Raw genomic sequence first — 22,014 nt, forward strand, 5'->3', positions numbered from 1 at the left:
ATAGGTTCATAAGTAAGTAGTAGGCTAGCTGCTCTTGTAGGTCATTTTAAGCATAGCCAAATAATCTTTTGCTGCTTGTATTAACCAGTCCAAGATGTTCTTAGACTGGCCTTACCCACACCATGGTCAAGAATTACATATTACACCCAACAAGAATAACTGGGGCCATATCATATACAATTTGAGGGCACCAGTAAATGTGATAAAGTACTGAGGAGTTACCTCTGTCTTTTAATAGTACAGGGGATTGTCCAGGGGTACATTTTTTGTTTCCCATTCAGAAGTACAAGCTGCGTTTAAATACTGACAGCGAAGAGCTTTGTTTTACATAGAAGGGGAGTCTGTTCCACTGCAGCAGTGTCCTGTGTGAGAAATACCTGTCCCTTTAAACTATTCTGTTGATATGTAGAAGAGGTTTAGATCTCTAGACTTTCTGATTAGTGAGCATCTCACATGGTTATTAAAACAGTGCTTTTCACAAAGTAGTTCTTGAATGTATTTTAGAAACTTTCTGAGCAATTTGCCATTTCCTCTGATGAATATATGTGCTTCATGCTCTCTGCCTGCCCATGCATATGTCTGAAATTCATTCCATACAAGCCTGGGGGGGGGCTCCCCTGCAAACCATCGAATGTTTACAACATCAAAGTTCAGATCATCGAGATCAGAACATCGAGTTTTAAAACATTGAAGGTTTGAAGGGGAAGAAAAGGGTAAGTGTAAGTGGGAGAATGTTTGTGCTTTTGCAGAGCACCAAGGTGCCCTGCAGACTGTGTGTGTCTATGTGCCATCTGTGTGATGGCACTACAGATAGGGTACGGAAAATCTCCCGTTTAGCGCTTCTGCATATAGCGCTAAATGGGAGATTTCCCTTTACTCCACTGTAGTGTGGTCTCAGAGTTGAAATATTAAAGTAGGAGGGTGTGGGGGGTGCAGGGGGTGTAGCCCCCCTGCATACAATTGTTAAAATTTATTTTTCTTTTCTTTTCTTTTTTTTTTTTTAACCTTCGATGTTTCAAAATTAGATTTTCTGGTCTTGATGATCAGAATTTCGATGTTTTGAAATTCTGATGGTTAGAAGTGGAACCACCTGGGGATACAAGATGATGGAGATATTCTATAGCCAAGAGAAATGGTACCAGACCAGTGTTGTGGACAGAAACAGCATTCTTCTTCACTGGGTATCCACATAGAAGACTGAGTTAGATCTCCAGAGAACACTGCAGTATGTACATTACTGATAATCATGAGATATGTTAATAAATACATAACAACTTAGGGGAAAAAAAACCACTGCTAGTACCAAAACTGTGCAGATCCAATACTAGTATGTCAAAATAGAATCAAGCATTTCACAAATGGGGATAAAGATGTTAATGAGTCTGCAGATTATGAATTCACGGAAGTCACCATAATTAGGTACTGGGTAATGAAGGTAAATTTCTGTATATCTTTGCATACCTCAGTACACCTGTAACTATGATAAACATAAGCAACTTGTAAATGCAAATCAGGAAATGGATCAGTTAACAATACTAAAAAATAAATTATAAGAATCATCATAACATATGCAGTCTTAATAACCTAGCCTTAAATGTCAAATTTTGTGAAATTATTTCCTTTCAGTAGAACAAGAGAAATCTTAATTTTATTCTTATGTTTTACTGTATTTTCTGGTAGAAAACACAATTCTATGATGACTCTGTCCAAGTGTACTATCACTGTGGTATGAGGCCTGGCCTTAGGTAAACTGGCCCCACCTTTCCCCCCACCCCCCAGCTGCCCAAGCCATCTGGGCCTTCTCACGTTCTAGGTTCATTTTTGTCTCCCTTTTTTCACAGTTCGTATTACTGTTCATTTTTTCCTGCACTTATTTATTCATTCATTCATTTAACATGTTTTATCTAAGCAAGAATGCATTCTGATGACTGTGGAAGAAACAATTGCATTAAGCCAGGGTTCTGGTAGCTGCAAAGCTCCCAGAAACCATGGGGTGCTAGGTGTGCTGAGGTTCATTTTAGATTTTGTTATCCAGTGATTGCTTAAAGAAAAAAAAAGCATGCTCAAAGATAGAGATCTAGTCTTATAACTTTTTTCCTGCAAATATTCAGCACATCCTGACTGAGTAAGCCTGCACTGGAATGACTGCAGTGGAAATAACTGTATTAAGCCGGGGGTCTGGGGGCTGCTATTTCTTACTGTTCAGCTTTGTCTTTCCTTGAATTCTTTCAACATACCCTAACTGACCAATGCTTCATTGTAATGACTGGGGCAGAACTAAATGCATTAAGCTGGTGATCTGGGGGGCACAAGACCCCCAGAAACCACAGGGATTTTAGATGCTCTAAGGTACATTTTACATTTTTAAAGCAAATTTTTTATAAAATATTACACTGTAATAACTAAATTAAACTTGTAGTCTAGGAGCACCAGAATACATTGGATTAAAGATGCTCTGACATGCATTTTAGAACTTTCGATTACCCTTTTGATTTAATGATGGGTTGAACAAAAATGATATAAATGGAAAGAACTTTAGCCATACTTCTTCATTTCAAGGAAGAAATGAGTTGTATCCAAGGGTGAATGCTGAAAGCTAAGCAAATAGTGCACAGTAAAAGCAGAAGACAAATGCTTGTGATGATCTGTAAATAGCTCCTGCTTCCTTACACCACATTACAAAAGGTTGTCAGTTTCTGTGTATCCCTGTCTGGTGTTAAATTGGAAAGAAAATTAAGAGAGAAATTGCTACAATGATATATTTCAGGGTACGGCTGTTATATGCATCTAAAGCATGCCTCCGCATCCCTTACTCACAAAAGACAACCACCTTCTGTGTACCCCACTGATGTCTCATTTGGACAAAACTGAAAATGGAGGCTCTATTTTTTGTCTTTGAGAGGGCAGTGATGACTTGCTTCCTAGATATAAGGGGAGGGGGGTAGGTATTGGGGATGTCCTGTTTTTCTAATAGGAGGACACAGGGGTGAAGTTTTCACTGAACCTGTCTGCCAGCAGATTGGCTATATCTACGGTGTTTGTGTATGTGGTGTCCTTGACCACCATTTCTGAGCAGATATGAGTGCTTCCTTTGATATTGCGGACATATATGAAGAAGGCCTTATGATTGTCTTTAGTAGATGTGGCCAATTTAGACTCAAAGTTTGCTTTGGATGATTTCACTAGTGCTCTTATTTGCTTGTTCAGGCTAAGGAGAGATCACTTTCAATTACGCACCTGCTCCTTCTTGGTCCTGGACAGCAATTCTTTCCTTTTATTATAGAGTTTATTTATTGTAGATGTCCACTGGACATGTTTACTCTTCCTTGAGGAGGATAATTTTGTCCTGTTGGGTATTCCTGATTCCATGCAGCTATATAAATGCATGTATAGTACTTTGGTGTAGGTTGGGACATATGTGCCAGTTCCTATGGAGGGGGAGGGGGCTGTGAAGCTGTTTAAACCTTCCCACAGGAGGTTGTAATCAGCCTTTGAGAAGTTTTTTTTTCACCCTAGCTGGGGGGGGGGGATGGTTGGGGGTGATGGTGACTTCAAAAGTGACTGCTTTGTGGTTATTACTTACCAGGGAGGATGACACTGTAGGGATGATGCAGTGGTTACTCATGTTGGTTAATACCAAGTCCAAGATATTATCACCTCTTGTGGGGATGTTGACCAGCTGTTCCAAGGCATTTGCATTGATGAAATCAAGGAATCTATGGACACTTGTGTTTTGGCATCAATAGTTCTTCCAGTCTATAGTTGGATAGTTAAAGTCACCCAGGATCAGAGTAAATTGTTGAATCTTGATAGATTCAAAGAGGTTCAGATAGGTGGAGTGGGCATCTTGAGTAAAAGTTGGGGGCCTGTAGCTTGCTATGATTTGAATAAGGTTCTTGTCAATGGTTAACTCTACCTGGAGTGTGAATTGTGCATCATATTATTTTACTAGCCTGGAGGCCTGTACGTCTTTAATATGGGTCCATTTTTAAATTTTGAAATACCAAAATCTCAAGTTTTGAGATTTTGGAATCTCGAAATTCAAAAGTGAACCAAATAAAAACCCCCTAAACAAATAAAATAATGTTTTTGCAGGGGGGCTGTGCTCCCCTGCACCCCACTCTGAGATCACGCTACAGTGAAGAGAATGGTAAGTAGAGCAGGAGCATTACTGTTCAATTCACTGTAGCTCAATCTTGGAGTTGGTATATTAAAGTAGAGGGTGTAGGGGGATGCAGCCCCCCCTGCAAAAACATTATTGCAGCTGCTTTTTTTTTTTAATTTCGTACACTTTTAACTTTTGACATACCAAAATCTCGATGTTTTGAGTTCAGTATCTCAAAACTTGAGATTTTGGTATTTCAGAATTTAAAAGTGGAACCCTTTAATATATATATATATATATATATATATATATATATATATATATATGTATATATATATATATTGTAACTCTGCCTTCTTTTGCTTTGCTACCCACAGTTTAGGGTCTGATTGTATGATAGGATGATTACCTGGTATGGCTGGTGTGCTCTCATCAGCTTTACATGAGGTTTCTGTGATTGCACAAATGTCAGCATCTTCCATGGTTAAAAATACTTGCGATGAGTGCAGTTTCATGTTTAGACTCCTAGTACTTAGCAGCATGACCTTTAATTTGCATTTTGATGAAATTTTCATGTTGGTAGATTTGACCTCATGTCCTTGCCCAAAAAAGGCAATGTGGGGGAGGCAAGAGCCTTTGCTAGAAGCCTGACGCCCAAGGGAGACAGATGCAGGCCATCTCTGGCAAAGCATTGTGGTCTGTCAATCATGTCTGCCCAGGCTGTCAGGTAGTGGATCCCCTTGGAATGACACCAGAAACTAAGCTAATCATTAAATTCAATCATTTTCTGTTTGTATTGAGGCATCATTCTGGGTGATGGTAGAATGCTGCTTAAGGCAAGGAACATACCTGCCTGGGACACATATTCAGTGAACTTGATCATGTGTCTCTTCGTATAGTCCAGGGAGGTACATCTCAAGTCATTCACGCCAACATGGACTATGACAGAGTCATAACAGTACCTGTTGTTGAGAGACTTGAGTGCATGGGTGATATGGTGGATTCTGGCACCTTACAAACAACTAACTGTGACTTTCTGTTTATCCAGCATGGTGAGGGGCACATCTGACTGGATAATTTGAACTTTTGCTGGTTCCTGTTTGCCCTCTTTATGGGAGGCAGTCAGTGATTTTTATCCATTTTGGTACACATGAAGACAGGCTGTTTGTCTGCAGTACATAAAATACTCCATTTTAATGCCTGGCTTGTGAAGCCTTTTTCTTTTAAGGACTCAGAAACACGATCACTCAGATATTGCAGTAAGCATGCCATTAACCATGATATAGAGTAAACAAGGTTATAGATAAGTTGTTTGGTGAAAACTGCAAGCTAAGTATTAGTATCTGGTCATCCACTGATACTAAACAGCTCTAGTAAGTGCTGTATTATGCATATATTTGCTGTACCAAAATAGTTTCAAGATGAATTCAATAAGACACATCAAAGTAGCATTCAGCAAAAAAGCTGCTTCTGCATCATAGGTTATAAATTGTACTCTCTCATTTGATCATCATGCGTCCACCATAGTCAGAAAAACCTTCTTGCTGGTAAAGTTAATTTGTAAGGAGGTATCTTCAAGATCAAAATAGTCATTTTACCACTATACTCTTCCCTTATCAGGCTCATCATCAAATACAATCCCCCACTGGTATGTACAAATTTAAGCATATCCCATAACTGGAATGGCCCTAAAAATGTGTAACACTGAAAATTAAAGACCTTAAATCCTTCAACTCTTTTTATCCTAGTAGTCTACTGGCTGTTCCAAGGTGACCTGTTTCTCACGTATGTGCCATGAAAGAACCAATCCTAAACTTCTATTTATTAGGAAAATCAATGACTCTACAAATACCCACACTAGGGACAAAAATTTACATCAACAAGTAGACAAGACTCATTGGAAGGATAGGTTCCAAACTTAATACATTTCTAGTCTATGGAATACGTTACCAATTCAAGTCAAACAAAGGACTACTTTGGCTACCTTTTAGGCTAGTCTTGATGATGGATGGACACAAATTTACACCACAGTTATCACATACATCCCTTCCTCATTTTGGAAGGTAACCAGGGTAACTAGGACTTCTAAGTGTGCCTACTTAAATGCTTATAGGGCTAGGCATCTAATGGTCCCTATGATTGCTTGCCTTGTATTGTTCATATAGAATCCTGACTAATCATGTTCTGCTAAGTTCATTTGCCAGTAACCATACCCTCCTCCTACTTCTTCCTTACTTCCCTCTCTCCTCTCTCCCCTCTTTCTATACATTACCTTTATTTTTCTCTCCTTTCTCCTTTTCTAAATAACAGAACTCTCCTCTCCCCATTCTTTCTCCTTACCTCCCTCTCTACTCTTTCCCTTCTCTATTCACTGATGTTTTCTTTCTATTATCCATCTCTATCACCCTCTCTTTCTCCTATACTTCTCGTTTCTTCTCTCCCCTTTCCTACATTCAGTATGCTATATATGCCACCCAATGAACAAATTGTCATATTCCTTTATTTCTAAGTGCTTGCTCTGTTTAAGACTCATGCCTTCCTTGTATTTCTCACTACTCTACCTTCAAACCTTCCCTTTCATGCCACAGCTCGAATCATGTTTTAATCCCTATGTAAACTTTGAATTTTGTATATTATTCTCTGTATCTTCTTCTTACTTGTATTATTATGTGGTATAAGTCGTGATCAAATAATTTGTACTTATTTGTTGTGATTTTCTTGGAACTTTCTGTAATTTGTACCTCTTTGTCTGTTGGAGCTTTTCTCCCTGGGCCTCCACTGAAAATGGGCTATCCTGGCCAACAAATAAACAAATGCCAATAAGTAAATAAATAAATTTGACAGCAATACTCCCTTTAGTGGGCTCCCTCCAATAAGACCTGTTTTACCACATTCATTGTCAAGCTACAGTCTAAACCACAGGTGTCACTTTTGTAGTGGAGTAAAAGTCATCCATTTAATAGTTTGAGTGAAATGGAATCATATGACTTCTCATCCTAGTTCATACTTTGATACATGGAACACTAAATTAACTCAAGTCCTCTCAGCTGAATCAGTCAACCTTCTAAACAGCTTACCCTAAATCAATAAATGCTGTGACTTTATTGAAATATATGATAGATAGATAGATAGATAGATAGATAGATAGATAGATAGATAGATAGATTGATAGATAGATGAGTGTCTGTGTGTGTGTGTGTGTGTGTGTGTGTGTGTGTGTGTGCACGTGTGCGCGTGTGAGTGTGTGTGTGTGTGTGTGAGCATATTCGTGTATGTGTATTTATTTATTGTTTGCTGACTGCAAACCTCTGCTGTCTTTGCTAGACTATGATCTGGATTATCTTTGAAATGTCCTTAAAACAGAATATCATCCTAGCAATTTAATGAAACGAATGTGCAGTAGAGATAACCAAAATGTAACTCTTTAAGCCCTTTGCATTGTCAGTTGTGTTGTCATTATTTAATGAATACAAGATATCATCAGATAAAGTACTACATCATTTTATATCTTTTATAACATGAACACTTACTTTTGAATAAGACATTTCCCATCAGGAACTTGAGCCAAAGAATGCTCCAGCCTCTGCAACTCTTCCTAGAACAAAACAAAAACAAATCATCATTGCTGCTTTTCTACTTTTCTAACACAGGTCCATCACTATGCTCTAAACTGCAAACATGATGTTTCTCGGCAGTCTTTCTTACTAAAAGTTGTTACTTAGCTTATTCTCGTCTTCACAATCACTTTGTGTCTTTCATTTTATTCTCTCATTCTGATTTTTTAAACACACTTTATCCATTTTGTGAAAAAAAAAGAGATTGCAAAAATAATTTCCTTATTTGCAAAAGCAGAGAAATACAAAATGAACATTCTAGTGTAGCTTAGTTGCAGAAATAGTAATGTGAGCAATTAATACAGTTCAATGCTACCTGGAACACAGCAAAGACAGGATGGTAACCGGTGTTCATAGCTGTGCAGACACTCTTTATTTGTTAAACCACAGGTCTTCCTCTTCTGTCAGCACATGCATGTCAATATGGATGCATAAATACATCAGAAACAGTATCAGTGAGTACATCGAACTACATAGTCCAATGGCTCATCATGAAATGCATTAGAATCTGACTACCCTGGTACATGCAAAAATTTCAAACAAAAATATCATCAAGAAGCATAATTCTACATCAGCAAGACATTCTTCCTTTTTCATCAGAACCTTTCTTGATGTTCCATACTTATCAGATTTATGGTGATTCACCAAAGGTACTTTTAGAGAAGGCAAAAACATAAAAAGACAGCAATTACCTTCAGCAAATATTGTAGGAATTTGTTTTTTGTATGGAACAAGCCTGCACTCCCTCATGTGGCCAGACACCCCTGCACATGCTCAGAACTCATAAATACCAACTCTAAGGTCATACAACAGTGCAGAAAAAGGCAAACTCCACTGTCAGCTAAAGTAGCTTCTGCAAAGAGTGTTCAGTCTTCTTGCATTCGTCGAAGATTCCTTCAGCAGCCTGACGTGCTCCTTTACTTATCATCCTTTATGCTGATTATATGGCGATCTCTCATCTAATCTTTTCTACTCTGCATTCAAAAATCTAGTTCTAACACAGAAAAATTATTCCTGAACTATAAAAAAAGGGTGAAACTTGGAGCCAAACTAAAATTTGTCAGGGTCACCAATAACTGTCATATAGATCTCTCAGTAACTTGATCCTCCCCCCTTTAATACCACCAAACATCTCTGTTAATTTTAATTTTATTTATTTATTTTACATTTGTTTACTGGGATGGTCCGACTGGAACAGTGCCCATTTTCAATGGAGGCCTACAGAGAAAAGCTCCAGTCTAAGCTTACTTACAAATTGTCACATCAAATAATAGAATTGTAAACAAAATTGACAAATAAATGAGTGTTAACACATTTACAGGATAAAATGTAAAAAAAAAAAAATATATATATATATATATATATATATATATATATATATATATATACATAGTATCAAGTAGAACAGGACTTTAAGCACTTGAATTTATACACATATATGGTTGAACTTATATATGTGGAGGAACATAACATTAGTTAGGAAATTAAGCAGGGAGAATCACTTAGGCAAAATAATGTATAGTTAGTAGTACTTCCATAGTGAGAGCTGCAGCTAGGAATGTAACTACTTATAGAGCAGTAGTGTTGTTAGAAGGGATATGTTAACAGAGTTAGTGCATGCAGTCAAATTGTATAAGTAATGCTAAGTTAGTAATTACCCTGGAGTGTTACATGTGCAAAGCCAGGATTCAGATAAGTATCTTTTGAGAGATATTTTGAAATGATTAAGATTGCTTATGGATCTAATAATGTGGAAGAGTATTCCAATTTTTAGTAGCAAAGTTAGAGTAAAGAGAGTTGCCTGCTGTATTGGATACTTTGGTTACTTGGAGTAAGTCTATGTTAGATGATCGAAGAGTGCAAATGTTAAAGTAAGGGTGGAGAAGAATTTTTAGGGAAGGTAAGTTGTCAGGATTGTGCATTATTTTGTGAGCCATTATTAATTGGTTCTAGTTCATAACATGAGGTAGTTCCAACCAAGAAAGAATATTTAGGCATTGACAGTGATGGGTTGAATCTGTGGTATCTGTTGCAAATTTGGCAATCTTACTGTAACATGATTCTAATTTATTTAGTTCTGACTTTTTGAGGTTTTTTAAGTATGGGGGATGCATATAAGAGTGAGGAGAGAAGGTGTGTTCTAGCTATGGCTATTTTTGCAGTGTCTGTTAAGAATAGTTTGTTTCTATACATTGCTCCCATATTCTTGTGAACCTTTTTAATTGTGTTAGAAATGTGTATGTCAAATTTCAGTCTGTTGTCAATTATGATGCCTAATAGTTTTGTTTGGGAATCTGGGAAAATCCTAGTATTATTACTGGCAGTGATGTAAAAGTTAGTTGGGAGGTTAGCAGGTTTAGATGGGTGAAAGATCATAAGTTTAGTTTTATTAGGGTTGAGAATGAGTTGTGAGTTTGCTAGCCACATTTCAATATCAGAGAAGGCTTTTTTGTGTCTGTAAGAAGTTGAGTTATTGTGGATGCTGCACATATGAGGGTTGAATCATCTGTGTATTGTATGACAGATGCTTGAGAGGAGGCAGTATTATGATCATTTATGAATATGCTGAAGAAGAGGGGCCCCAGGATTGAACCCTGAGGGACTCCAAGTGTAACAGGAAGGAGTGGGGAATAGATCTTGCTTTCATTTCACAGCTTGCTGGCAAACTAGATAACTTTGAAACCAGTTAGCATCAGGGTTGATATTAAGATTTTTCAGCATGGACAGTAACTAAGAATGGGAAACTGTACTGAATGCTTTAGACATGTCCAAAAAGACTGAAGACACTATTTTGCCATTGTCTCTGAATTTATTTATAGTATTAGTGTAACTTAGAAGAGCTGTGGTAGTGCTATGATATGGTTAGAATCCATGCTGTGATGATGAGAGGAGATTATTGTTTAGAAGGTCTTTAAGAAGTTGAAAGTGGATACATCTTTCCAGAATTTTAGAAAGTGGTGAAAGTACAGCAATGGGCCGATAGTTTGTTAGTTCTGTTAAATTGCCTTCTTTGTGAAATGGTGTAATATATACAATTTTCCAAATAGCTGGGACATACTGTTCTGTTATAAAGTGGTTTATAAGTATTGACACAGGGCAGGCAATAACATCTGCTGTTATATTTAGATATTCTGCTGGCAAGTTATCTGCTGCCAGTGAAGTGGGTTTCAACTTCTTTAATAGTTTGGTAATAGTTTGTTTTGAGACTGTCTGAAATGAGAATGCATCTACAAAACTGCTTGGATTGTTGGGTGCTGGCATTGTGGGAGATTTGCTATTCTTAGTCAGTGCTAAAACAATTTCACTGAAGAATATGTTAAATTGTTCAGCAATATTGTTTGTGTTATCAGGTAAGTTGGGGGGGGGGGTGTGGTTTGGCCAGGATTAAGTATGTTATTGATTGTGTTCCAGAATTTCTGTGGATTTATTCTGTATTTCCATTGTAAATTAGAATAGTAGTGTTGTTTGTCTAGTTTAATTTGGTGTTTAGCACTGTTTGCTGGTAAATAAAAGGGTTTTGGATGGATTGATTTTTAGCATAAGTTTGCTATGCTTTGTCCCTTTGTTTTAGGAGGGTACGAGTCTCATGGGTTAACCATGGTGTGCAGTTGGCTTTCATGAACTGTTTTTGAAGGTGCGAGTCTGTTTATAATAGTAAGGAAGGTGTCATTTAAGTGTTGCACAGCAGCATCTAAGGGCAGCTGCTTAAGAGGAGTGCAGTTATTAAGTAGAATCTGTAAGTTAAACATTTTCTTATTACAAACTTGGTGGAAGTTGATTAGTAGGGTTACTATGATTTCTCAGTAAGTAGGTTCCAAAGTGGTCACTTAAATGATCTGGGAAACACCCTGCTATTTGTAATAATAGGGTTTATTAGCTAAGAACCACTCCAAAATACATAATCTATCTGTTTTCTTGTCAATTCTAGTTGGGTGAGAAATCATTTGAGTGAAACCATGGAGGTTCAGGTAGCTATGATGCTTGTCAGAGTTATATGTCATCCAGTCTGTGTTAAGGTCGCCTACAATAATGGTTTCCTGTGATATGGCTTTTGTGACATTTTGGAGAATGATTTCAATTGTACTAGAATTGTTTCTAGGTGGGGATGTAGATGACTATTATATATATATATATATATATATATATATATATATATATATATATATATATATATATATATGTTTGTTCTGGTTTAGTTGTAATCTGGTTATGAGTAGCTCTGCATTATTAATGTTAGTAATACTTATGTTTACAGGTGGTAAGTTGAGCATGTTCTTAAAGAGAATTGCTACACCACCTCCCTTTTTTTCTATTCTATCTGCTCTTAAGAGTATTGTAACCAGGTGGGGTTATTTCTATGTCTGGTATATGTGGTTTCAACCAGGTATCAGTAAGGATGGTAATGTCTGGGTTGTAAAGAGAGAGAGTCGCATGGAGTTCATGTAATTTACTGAGCATACTTCTAAGATTTAGGTTTAGTAGGAGTATTTCAGAACGTTTATGTGTATCTAAGAATTTGGTTAATTCCACATCTTAACCTTCAAACACCATGTACAAGTAGCCAAAGCAAAAATCAACTCATAACTATTCTGGGTAGCTAAATGTTCATAGGTAAATACTAGTCTGTAGACTATTGCAAGCCTGGCTAATAACCAGGGGTCAGAAACAAACCATGTATCTTGTGTATCTGTTCTTCAAGTGTCCACTTTCTCTCCCCTGAAGGACAGATAGCCATTGGTAAAGGTGTGTTTCTTCCTTATAAATGTCTGACAAACAACATATGCAGATTTGTTGCGCTCTGTCCCATGACGTAACACCTCTGCCACATTCTGGAAAAAGCTCACTGGCTGCCAGTCTTTCATAGGATAAAACTGTTGCTAGACTCTCTAGCATGTTATCCTCCAGCCCTCTCTTTTCTTTGTCCCTTTATTTTTCAATTCTTAGATCACCTCCCCAGTATAACAATATAGGAATGGAATATTTTATTGAAGATATAGTTGATTACAAGGAGGTGTCTACTACTGATGTGAAATTGATTGAATGTTTCATGGATCTAGTACTTACTAACAATTTTATTTACTTCAAAGGTGAATACTTTAAAGAGATCAGTGAGATATTAATGGGGGCAGTGTAGTCCCATTTTTGTGAACATGATTTTGACATTTTAGGAAAATAAATATGTTTTTAACACCCCTTTCAGAACAACACGTATGTTTTTTGGATGATATATTTATTACATTAAAGGGGAATGAACAAGAATTGGATAAATGTATTTGTTATATTATGTAAACTACAGGATTGTTAACATTCACACACTATTTCTCCCATGAGGATTACTTTTTTATATATTTATTTATATAAGGATCCAACCAAGAAGTGCTTTCAATCAAAAATTTACTGTAACGTGACTTTTAAGTAATTCTAAAAGTTGTCACCCTTATTTTCAAGCAAGAAGCTTGGTAAAAGAACAGCGGGTTACCTACTGCCATTATAGGGGAGCAAGCCAGATTGTTTTTTTTTTGTTGTTTTGTTTTGTTTTTTATGAGATCCAACAACTTGAATCAGAAATATGAAAATATTGGTGAAATGAGTCCGAAGGAACACTATGGTACTAATTAACTCTATTTCTTTCAGATGTTTTAAATTTCTGATTATTGACAGGGTGATACATGATGAAGGAGGGGGTGATTAGAATAATAACTTGGAATTTTTAGAGATAAAATGGCAGTTAAGGTTAAATGCTTGCCAACCTCCAGGGTTGAATGACAACATAAATATTATGAATGTTTTAAGGTTAAAAGCAGCAGAGTTCAGTATTTTATACATATATATTTATTTATTATAAGTATTTTTACTTTTTAAAAGATTTTAATTAATTTGGCTGTTTTACTGATGTGTTTCCCCCTTTAAGCATGGGATATGTGTGTCATGTGATGAATCCATAGGTTATTTAAATGTTCACTACCATTAGATGTTTTTGGTTTTGAAGAAGTCTGAAATAAATAATAGAAGCATTAACCTAACATCCTTCTGTTTTGTATGTTGTGATTTCAGCAGGGACAACTGCATTTTAAGGTAATCTAAATATATGTTTATTTTTCCCATTTACAAACTTTTACTGCTGTTCAACAAATTTTCTATTGCACTCTTGTGCCTGGGTTGTGGCTGAAAAGAGTCAACAGACCATACCAACAACCTGGCTACCTAACTTTAAAAACACAAGGCCCTTCTCTGCAGAGTGGCATATTTGTTTATAAGACTCATTCACTAGATATAAAACTGCAGATTACTATATAAGGGCTGTCTTTAATAGACAGCACAGGGTATTCATATTATATCTCTAGCATATCTCTTACCTGCTCAGCTAGCTGCAGTAAAGAACAGCACACATCATGTTACTCACTGTAAGTAGAATTTTCTAGTATAAAGAAGCTATGCCCAATTCACATTTCACTCCAGTTGTACTGTTATCAGCAAAAGTAAGAATACAGTAACTAGTAATTAGCAACCCTCTAAAGTTATTCCCCACTATTGCAGACAAATGGAAGCACTGGGTTAGATTGTGCAACTTCAGTAATGACCATCAAACAGCATTGGGCTCTGTTGTTTTGACTGTCACTAGGCAAGCATTTACTAGTTTAGTTATTAAACAGAGTAAGGAAACAGAGTGCATCTTCTTCGCAAAAGTATACCTTTCATTCCCTAGTAAAAATGGTGGAGCCCTGCAGCTTTATTCATATTATGCACATTCTCAACCAGTCCAAATTCAGTCATTAAAATTGAAGGTGAAGCTAAGTGCATGTACTTATGGGAGTATACATTTTATGGCATGCTTTTCAGCAAGCAGCATAGATTCCATGCAGGTCGTTGAACATGCCGAGAAGGTATGAACATTGCTGATACTATCTACTCAGGCACCGACTGTGGATATCCAATGGATGCATTTTCTTATTCTGCCAAAGTATTTCTGTTTGGAGCTTAGCAACTTGTCTAAATATAATCATCCCTGAGGTTGCTGCATCATGGGATGGGGGTAGTAAGCAGATAGACTCTCCTCACATAATTGCCTTTATTAAATCAGTTACAGAAATGTGGGAATAGTGTGAATCATGTATTTCCATTCTGATTCAGCTATTCACAGTGCCTGCTTGAGAAAATCTATATAACTTTGTTTGAAAGTCATATTTATTTATTTGTCTTTGTTTACTAGGAAAGTCCAACTGGGTAATGCCTATTTTCAGGCCCGGGCAGAAAAGCTCCATTTGCTTCTATTGCATTATACTAATTTCCAGTTAAATACAGAGTAGTTACATTTCTGTTTACATTTATACACAAACAGTTGTTACATTTATATGTTCTAAGATTTTACAGAGCTGGAAGTTACTGAACAGAAAGTCCACATGCAGCTTAGTGAATTGTACACGGAGCACTTAAATGTAAAAATTGTTTTGTATTTCAGTGAGAGGTTAAGTGTATTCTGTTTAAGGAGAGTATTTGGAGAAAATTGTATGGTGAACACAAAGTCTCAACCTTGAGAAAGTACCAAGCACTACATAAAAAGACCTTAAAAACTTAAGAAGTTAATTATAAATTATTAATTATATTGCCTGCCAGTAAAAACTGTTTCCAACCCTTTACTACATCACCTAAGTCTAGGCTATCTATGTAGAGATTTAAGTTTTAAAACACACCCGATGGAAGTTATGTTATTAAGTCCTGGCCAATGCATTGCATTGCATTCAAAGCCAGCTGCCAATATAATTCCCTGGTTTCTAAAAGGAGGTGACAAGGACCACCCTTAGGATTTTTAACCACTTGTTCAATCACCAAAAATTTGAAAATGTGGTCCAGAAATTCAGATAAATGCTTAGCCAAGGCGTTGGTGCACTTTTGTCCCAAAAGAGATCTGTGGTCAAGGGGTAATTTGTAAGGGCTGTGAGAATGGTGCCCTATGAACATGACTTTTTGGAAGAATGCCTCCTACTTGAGTCTATGTTTATTAATGCCCCTATGTTTTGTTACCCGAACTAAAGGACGAGGTCATTATGAAAAGAAGTAGGAATGTCTATGTTCCCCTTTTAGCTAGGTCTAATAAGGGGAAAGCGACTTTTCTTGCCCGAAGTAACTTTGTGGATGAAGGGTCATTTTCAAACTTGTTTGTTACAAATTACAATCTTGACAGTAATTTGGTGAGGTGGATCTGGAACAAAAACTGGTTTTGTTACCGGAAAGTTTGGACTTTTAACATGTAATTCCAGAGAAACCTAAAATGGTTTTCTGGAAAGAAAGGAACTTGAAAAGTATTTTAGAAAGAGTCTCTAATATGACAAGAAAGCAACATGAGGCCAAACACATGAAAAAGTGTGGTAGATGTAAATTTTACAAATGGATACATACTGATAGCTCATTTAAGATTAGAGGGAGAACCTATTTAATTAAAGGGGAATTTGACTGCTGTACAAGTGGAGCAGTTTATGCTGCAGTATGCCAAGTCTGCTCTTGTTTTTATATTGGAAAGACTGAAAGGAGGTTAAAAAAATGAATGTTTGAACACCTGTATGAAATTCACACTAAAAAGTGTGTTTTAAAACTTAAATCTCTATGTAGATAACCTAGACTTAAGTGATGTAGTAGATGGTTGGAAACAGTTTTTACTAATTTATAATTAACTTTTTAAGTTTTTAAGATGTTTTTATTTAGTGCTTGGTACTTTAAATGTTAATAGATAGTACCTTTTTAAGATCATGTGACTTACATTTGTTCGTTTTTCACGGGATTATTAAAAGGTTTTAAGTACTCTGGCTTTTTCATTTTGCTTTTTGGAAGCTAGTTCTCTTTGCTGTACTTTTGTTTTCAGTTTGTTAGTGTTTTTTCTTGGTTTTATTCTTTGAAAAGGTTGCCAAGGAAATGGATGAAGGAAAAATGGTGCATGTTGCCTACCTGGACCTGGCTAAGGCATTCAATACAATACCCCCCAGTAACATATATAACTCAGTAAACTGGGCATAAACTCCTACATAACTCACTGGATTGCCAACTGGCTCACAGTCAAGGCTAACAAGTCAGGATTGGTGATATTACCTTCACTAAGAGACTGGTTACCTGCAAGGTAACTCAGCGATCCATGCCGGGACCACTCCTACTTGGCATCTACTTCTCTGAGGTAAAGACTAATGTCAAGGGTCTTTGGCTGGCTAATTTTACAGATGGCTGAAAATTGGAGGCCATCACAGATTCCCCCAATGACACAAACTCTTACAAAAGGGTCTAACACAGACAAATGACTAGTGCCAAAGTCACAGATTAAAACTCAATGCCAGCAATTGCTTTATCATGCCTTTTGGGAAAGCTGCCACCCAGGCTAATTACTCCATCAATAAGACACCCCTAAGAGCCGACCTGGTAGTCTGGAATCTGGGAACACATGTAGATAGTAATCAGGCCTTTGACCAACGTGTTGCCAAGGTAGTAAGGAAATAATTCTATGTCACCCAACATATAAGTAAGTGCATGGCATCTAAGTCCAAAGAAGTCATAGTGCCACTTTATTCAACCCTTATTAGACCAATCATTTATTTTAATGACCTCTTCAGCATGTACCTGATCAGACATATACAGCAATTGGAATGCCCACAAAGGTTCCTTATTAGGCGAATCCAGGTTATAAACACATTATCCTATATGGATCACCAAAAACCTCTAGTCTCTTACAGATTACTGAGAGTTGATCTATGTCTGGCATGCAAGACATCCTCAGATCCAGGTCTGATAGACCTTTTGCATTTCCACAAAATGAACAGCATCAGAACCACTATATCCAAGGATTTAAAATGTTCCTGTGTAATAAATAAAACATGGTTGTGAGACAGGTGTGTGTTTCAGAGGATTTCCATGCTGTGTGACAGGCTCCCAATCTATGTGAAGCTGAGTAAATTGCTAACTTTGTTTTAATGTAACTGTGACCAATGAATGGGAAATTGGAAATTCTCACCAGGTCTGGTCCCCATGTCTTTGATAGACAAAGCAATACATTAATACCCAAACTAACATGCCCCTTCCCCCAATGTAACCTCTAGAAACTTCTTAACTAACATACCCCCACCTAATAAACACCCATGATACATAGGGACACAATTAGGTTGACTACACAGCTAGGCTTATAAAGGCCCTGGTGGTCATTATCCTAGTATATACCCATGAACCTGTATGTCACATTATCTGTACTGTTAACTATTATAAAGCATTCTGTTATTCACTGCTTGGGATTATTACAATACAGTCATTTCCTTTGTTGTGTTCATTACATTTATCTTTCTGCTTTCTGTTTCTGTGTTAAAAAAGGGATGACTTTGGTGAACCTAGCAATCTCATTTAACAAACAAACATACTTATATATCTGACAAACAGCTCTTTCAATTTACTGATATTGGCTTTCTGTGTGAGCTTTATATAAAATAAACTTAAAAGCTGCATGGTTTACTAATGAACTTAAGATCAGTCTTTTAATCCCTTCAGCAAAAGCCTTTGCATCCACATGCAAGGACAAACATAAACACACACACACACACAAACACACACACACACACACACACACGCACACACACACACACACACACACACACATGCACAGAAATATGCAGTTGAAAACTATGCAGCATTGAAAATGCCATAAAATTTGGGCAACACCTGGGAGTAAACTGAAAGAAATGCACTTCTCACTACAGCTGAAAGTTGTTGCATCATTTCTGCGCTACTTTTTATATTATAATTTGAATAAACAACATTAGCTGTTTTTTTCTGTGATTGTAAGTAATTGCATTGATAAAAATTATATTTGAATGTGCCAGTTTAATTTTTGCCTTGAAATGCAAGCAAGCAGACTATACTTGCTAGCCCAAATGGCATGTAGTGTATGAGCATATCTAGGGCTTCATGCATATGACTCCTCAATGCAATGAATTGCATGTCATATTGACAGTGTCATTACAAACTTGCTGGTATGGTGCCAAGAAATCTTACTTCCACCTTTCAAGGTGTGCAGGTTACTGCACTACAACAGGAACATTCTGTTTAATTATATTTAAGGGTACTGTTAGAGGTACCACTTTAAAAATTACCCAATAATTGCAGGGTGTAGCAGTGGTTGCTGGAAATCAGCAGTGTGATACTTTAAGACAGGCTTTGCTGTCCAGATTAATTTGGTTTCTTTTACCCAAGCCATACTTTTATTACCTTTTATCTTTTTCCAGTAGCACTATTTTTTAAGTCAGCCAATATTTAATACATATCCTTTCACTTGATATAGTCAAACATATGATCGTAAACATTTTGACAATGGAATAATTGTACTACAGTGAACTTCTACTGGAAATGTTTTGTGAATGTAGAAAAGGATCTGGAAATGTTTGCATAACTTAGAAATGTTTCTGACATAAAATCTATACTAATTTCAGTTTTGCACCATTAAGCAGCAAGCATTGATTATTGCTATTTGTAGGTGAAATTTATGGCACAACAATGTTGCTGCATCTTCACAAAAGAGCCTTGTTACTGTGTGCCCTTGGAACCCAGACACTGTGAATAACAGCCTTACCTGACAGCAAGGCTCTTACTGCTCAAATTACCTGCTATAAGTAAAACCGTTCCCATACTAGACAAGATATGACTGGCTGCACATAATAAATTCACAAAATTAAACTGGGACTGATCCAGTCTTGGCACTGACTGCTGTACTTATTTAAATATTGTTCTAAACAGTGTCAAGAGGTGCATCAATATTTTACATCTGCCCTTTCTGGAAGCTCAAATGCAGTTTGCATTTTAAAAGAAACTGAGAACTACAAATATGACTTGATTTTCCAAGCTGGCTAATTTCACAAGTAAAAAAAACATTGTTGGAAAAGATGAAAAAAGAAAATACAACTTCAAATGCATGCACTAACTAAATAGTGCTGTTTCTTTACTTTATTTAAATTAAAAATGTAGTCCATATTGTTATCCATACTAATTTCACATTAATGTATGTTAAAACAGAGAAAGCATGTTGTTACTAGCACACATGTTAGAGAGTAAAATACATTATGTGGTGCAGTAACTTTTAAATAATTTTTAATAACCAAAAAATGCCTTTCAAATCACCACACACATTTATAACTTACTCAAGCCTAAAACACCTTTTTGTATACTTCCATTTCACACCCATTATGCCTTATGGTGTTCAGAACTTATTTGGGTCTGGCTTCTTTAACTAAGTGACTTACCAGCTAATAATAGGCAGTATTAGAAAGGGCAAAGAGTTATTAATAAAATGACATTAAGATTGTTAGTCTAGGATGTCCTGCAGTGAATAAGTTAATCTTTGTTTGCCACTTATTATTCATATGTTCATATTTTCATAGCTGACAGACCCAGGTTATTGAGGTGTAATATGTGAGACATTAATGTAGTGACACAGGACAATTGACTAGTAGTGTTGCTTTATATCATATTATACTGTAAATATTGCTAGCTGTTTGCTAATAATTATGAAGGTAAGCAATATTTCAATATGTACACAAGATTTAAAAAAACAAGCGACTTACATACTGTTGCAATGTGAAACCTTAGATGTTAAAGGAAACTGTCTTTGATATTTGCACTGGAAGTTATATACCATCAGATATTATCCAATATTATTTGTTTTGCTAAGTATGCAATTAAAGATATCTTTTGTAAATATATCAATAAATATGCATTTATATAGGAATTTTTTGTTGTCATTTCAAAGCTTATCTGATTAACAAAAATGTTCTAACACTATATACCCAGGTTGTACAGTTTTCAAGCTATGAAAATTTGTTTGTGAAAGTTTAAAAAACATATAATTTGGAATTTGTGTGCATTATAATATATTACAGAATTTTATGGAAAAGACTTTGAATGCACCGAATACTTCTCACTGATAATATTGCTATTTTGTGCAGTTTTAATGGCTATTATTATTATTCACAAAATGTTTACATTTCTTTATCTTATGCTTTTTAAGTTTATTTTTCAGAAAATGTTCTGGAATGCACGATGTGTGTAGGCTGCTTGAGAAGTGACACTCCACATCATATTGGTGTTACATAGTGGCGTTGGTTAGGGTGTCTGCCAGCTCCTGGAGGAGGGAAAAGTGCCTCTGATAGTCAGGCTGGCCAAGGGCTTCCACAGTGGGAAATCCCACAAGTCATGCCTGTAACAGTGAAACACAAAGAACATAGTACAGTTGTGTACACTTACCATAAATGTTGACGTTCGAGTGTATTCATTGTTGCAGTCATCACCTGTGGGTTATCTCTGCTGTGGTAGCCCTCGGTTGGCCCGAATACCAGAGTCAATGTTTTATTGCACCGGTTGCTGTCACCTGTAGTTTGACATCAGGTCGTCGGTGCAATAAAGCAAGGCAGCCGATGTCATTACATCCATTTTTCTTATGCTAACTCATCAGAAGTACAAGGGAAAAGAGAGAGAAGTGGTCCTGGTTGCTAATGGCCACCTTGGCAAGCTTGTGTCCCCCTGGGGAAGATGTTAAGTGGGGTATGGAGGGAGGGTAACCAGGACTACAACAGTGAATACACTCAAACAACTACATTTATGGTAAGTGTACACAATTGTACTATGTTCTTTGTGTTTCACTGTTGCAATCATCACCTGTGGGAGGATTCCCAAAGCTGAGGAAAAGGGTGGAAGAATAGGTTGAGGCAAACCCTGCCCTAGACTTAGAAAAGAGGGGTAGGTCCAGGTGACCACTTCCAAGATGTCCCTGGTAGGTACTCCTCTGAGGAAGCCAGTGGAAGTGGATGTTGCCCTAGTGCAGTGGGTACAGATAGACTTAGGGATGGGTTTCCCATGTAGTCTGTAGCAAAAATGGATACAGTGTGAAATCCATTTGGAAATGGTTTGTTTGGGAGATGGGCTTCCCTTCTGCCCCTGGGGCAAAGCTTACAAGAAGCTGGTCTGTTTTTCTGAGTGACTTAGAACAGTCCAGATAATATCTGACTTGTCTGTGCACGTCTAATGAGTGTAGAATTCTTTCCCCCTTGTTTTGAGGGGTTGGGAAAGAAGATGGGAAGGTGTATGGCCTGGTTAAGGGTCACATCAGATACCACCTCAGGCATAAAGGAAGGGTTAGTCCTCAGGTAGACACTGTCTGCATGGAAAATTATGAAGAGCTCGACAGCCATGAGAGCTTGAAGCTCTGAGACCCTTCTGGCTGAGGTGATAGCTAGTAGGAAGGCAGTCTTCCAAGAGAGGTATTTCAATTCTGCTGAAGCG

General features: G+C 36.9%; 1 protein-coding gene across 1 annotated transcript in view; it reads right to left on the reverse strand.

Annotated features, from left to right (window-relative positions):
- IQCJ (IQ motif containing J) overlaps positions 1-22,014 on the reverse strand; it is a 195,640-nt gene that overhangs the window by 163,596 nt on the left and 10,030 nt on the right. The window contains exon 2 of the mRNA XM_044070824.1: positions 7,636-7,700. Coding sequence (XP_043926759.1) covers positions 7,636-7,700 — 65 coding nt within the window. The remainder of the gene's footprint in view (positions 1-7,635; positions 7,701-22,014) is intronic.

This window comes from Protopterus annectens, chromosome 4.part1 (assembly GCF_019279795.1).
Source record: "Protopterus annectens isolate FY-2018-M chromosome 4.part1, PAN1.0, whole genome shotgun sequence".
In the NCBI taxonomy this organism is placed as follows: Eukaryota; Metazoa; Chordata; order Ceratodontiformes; family Protopteridae; genus Protopterus; species Protopterus annectens.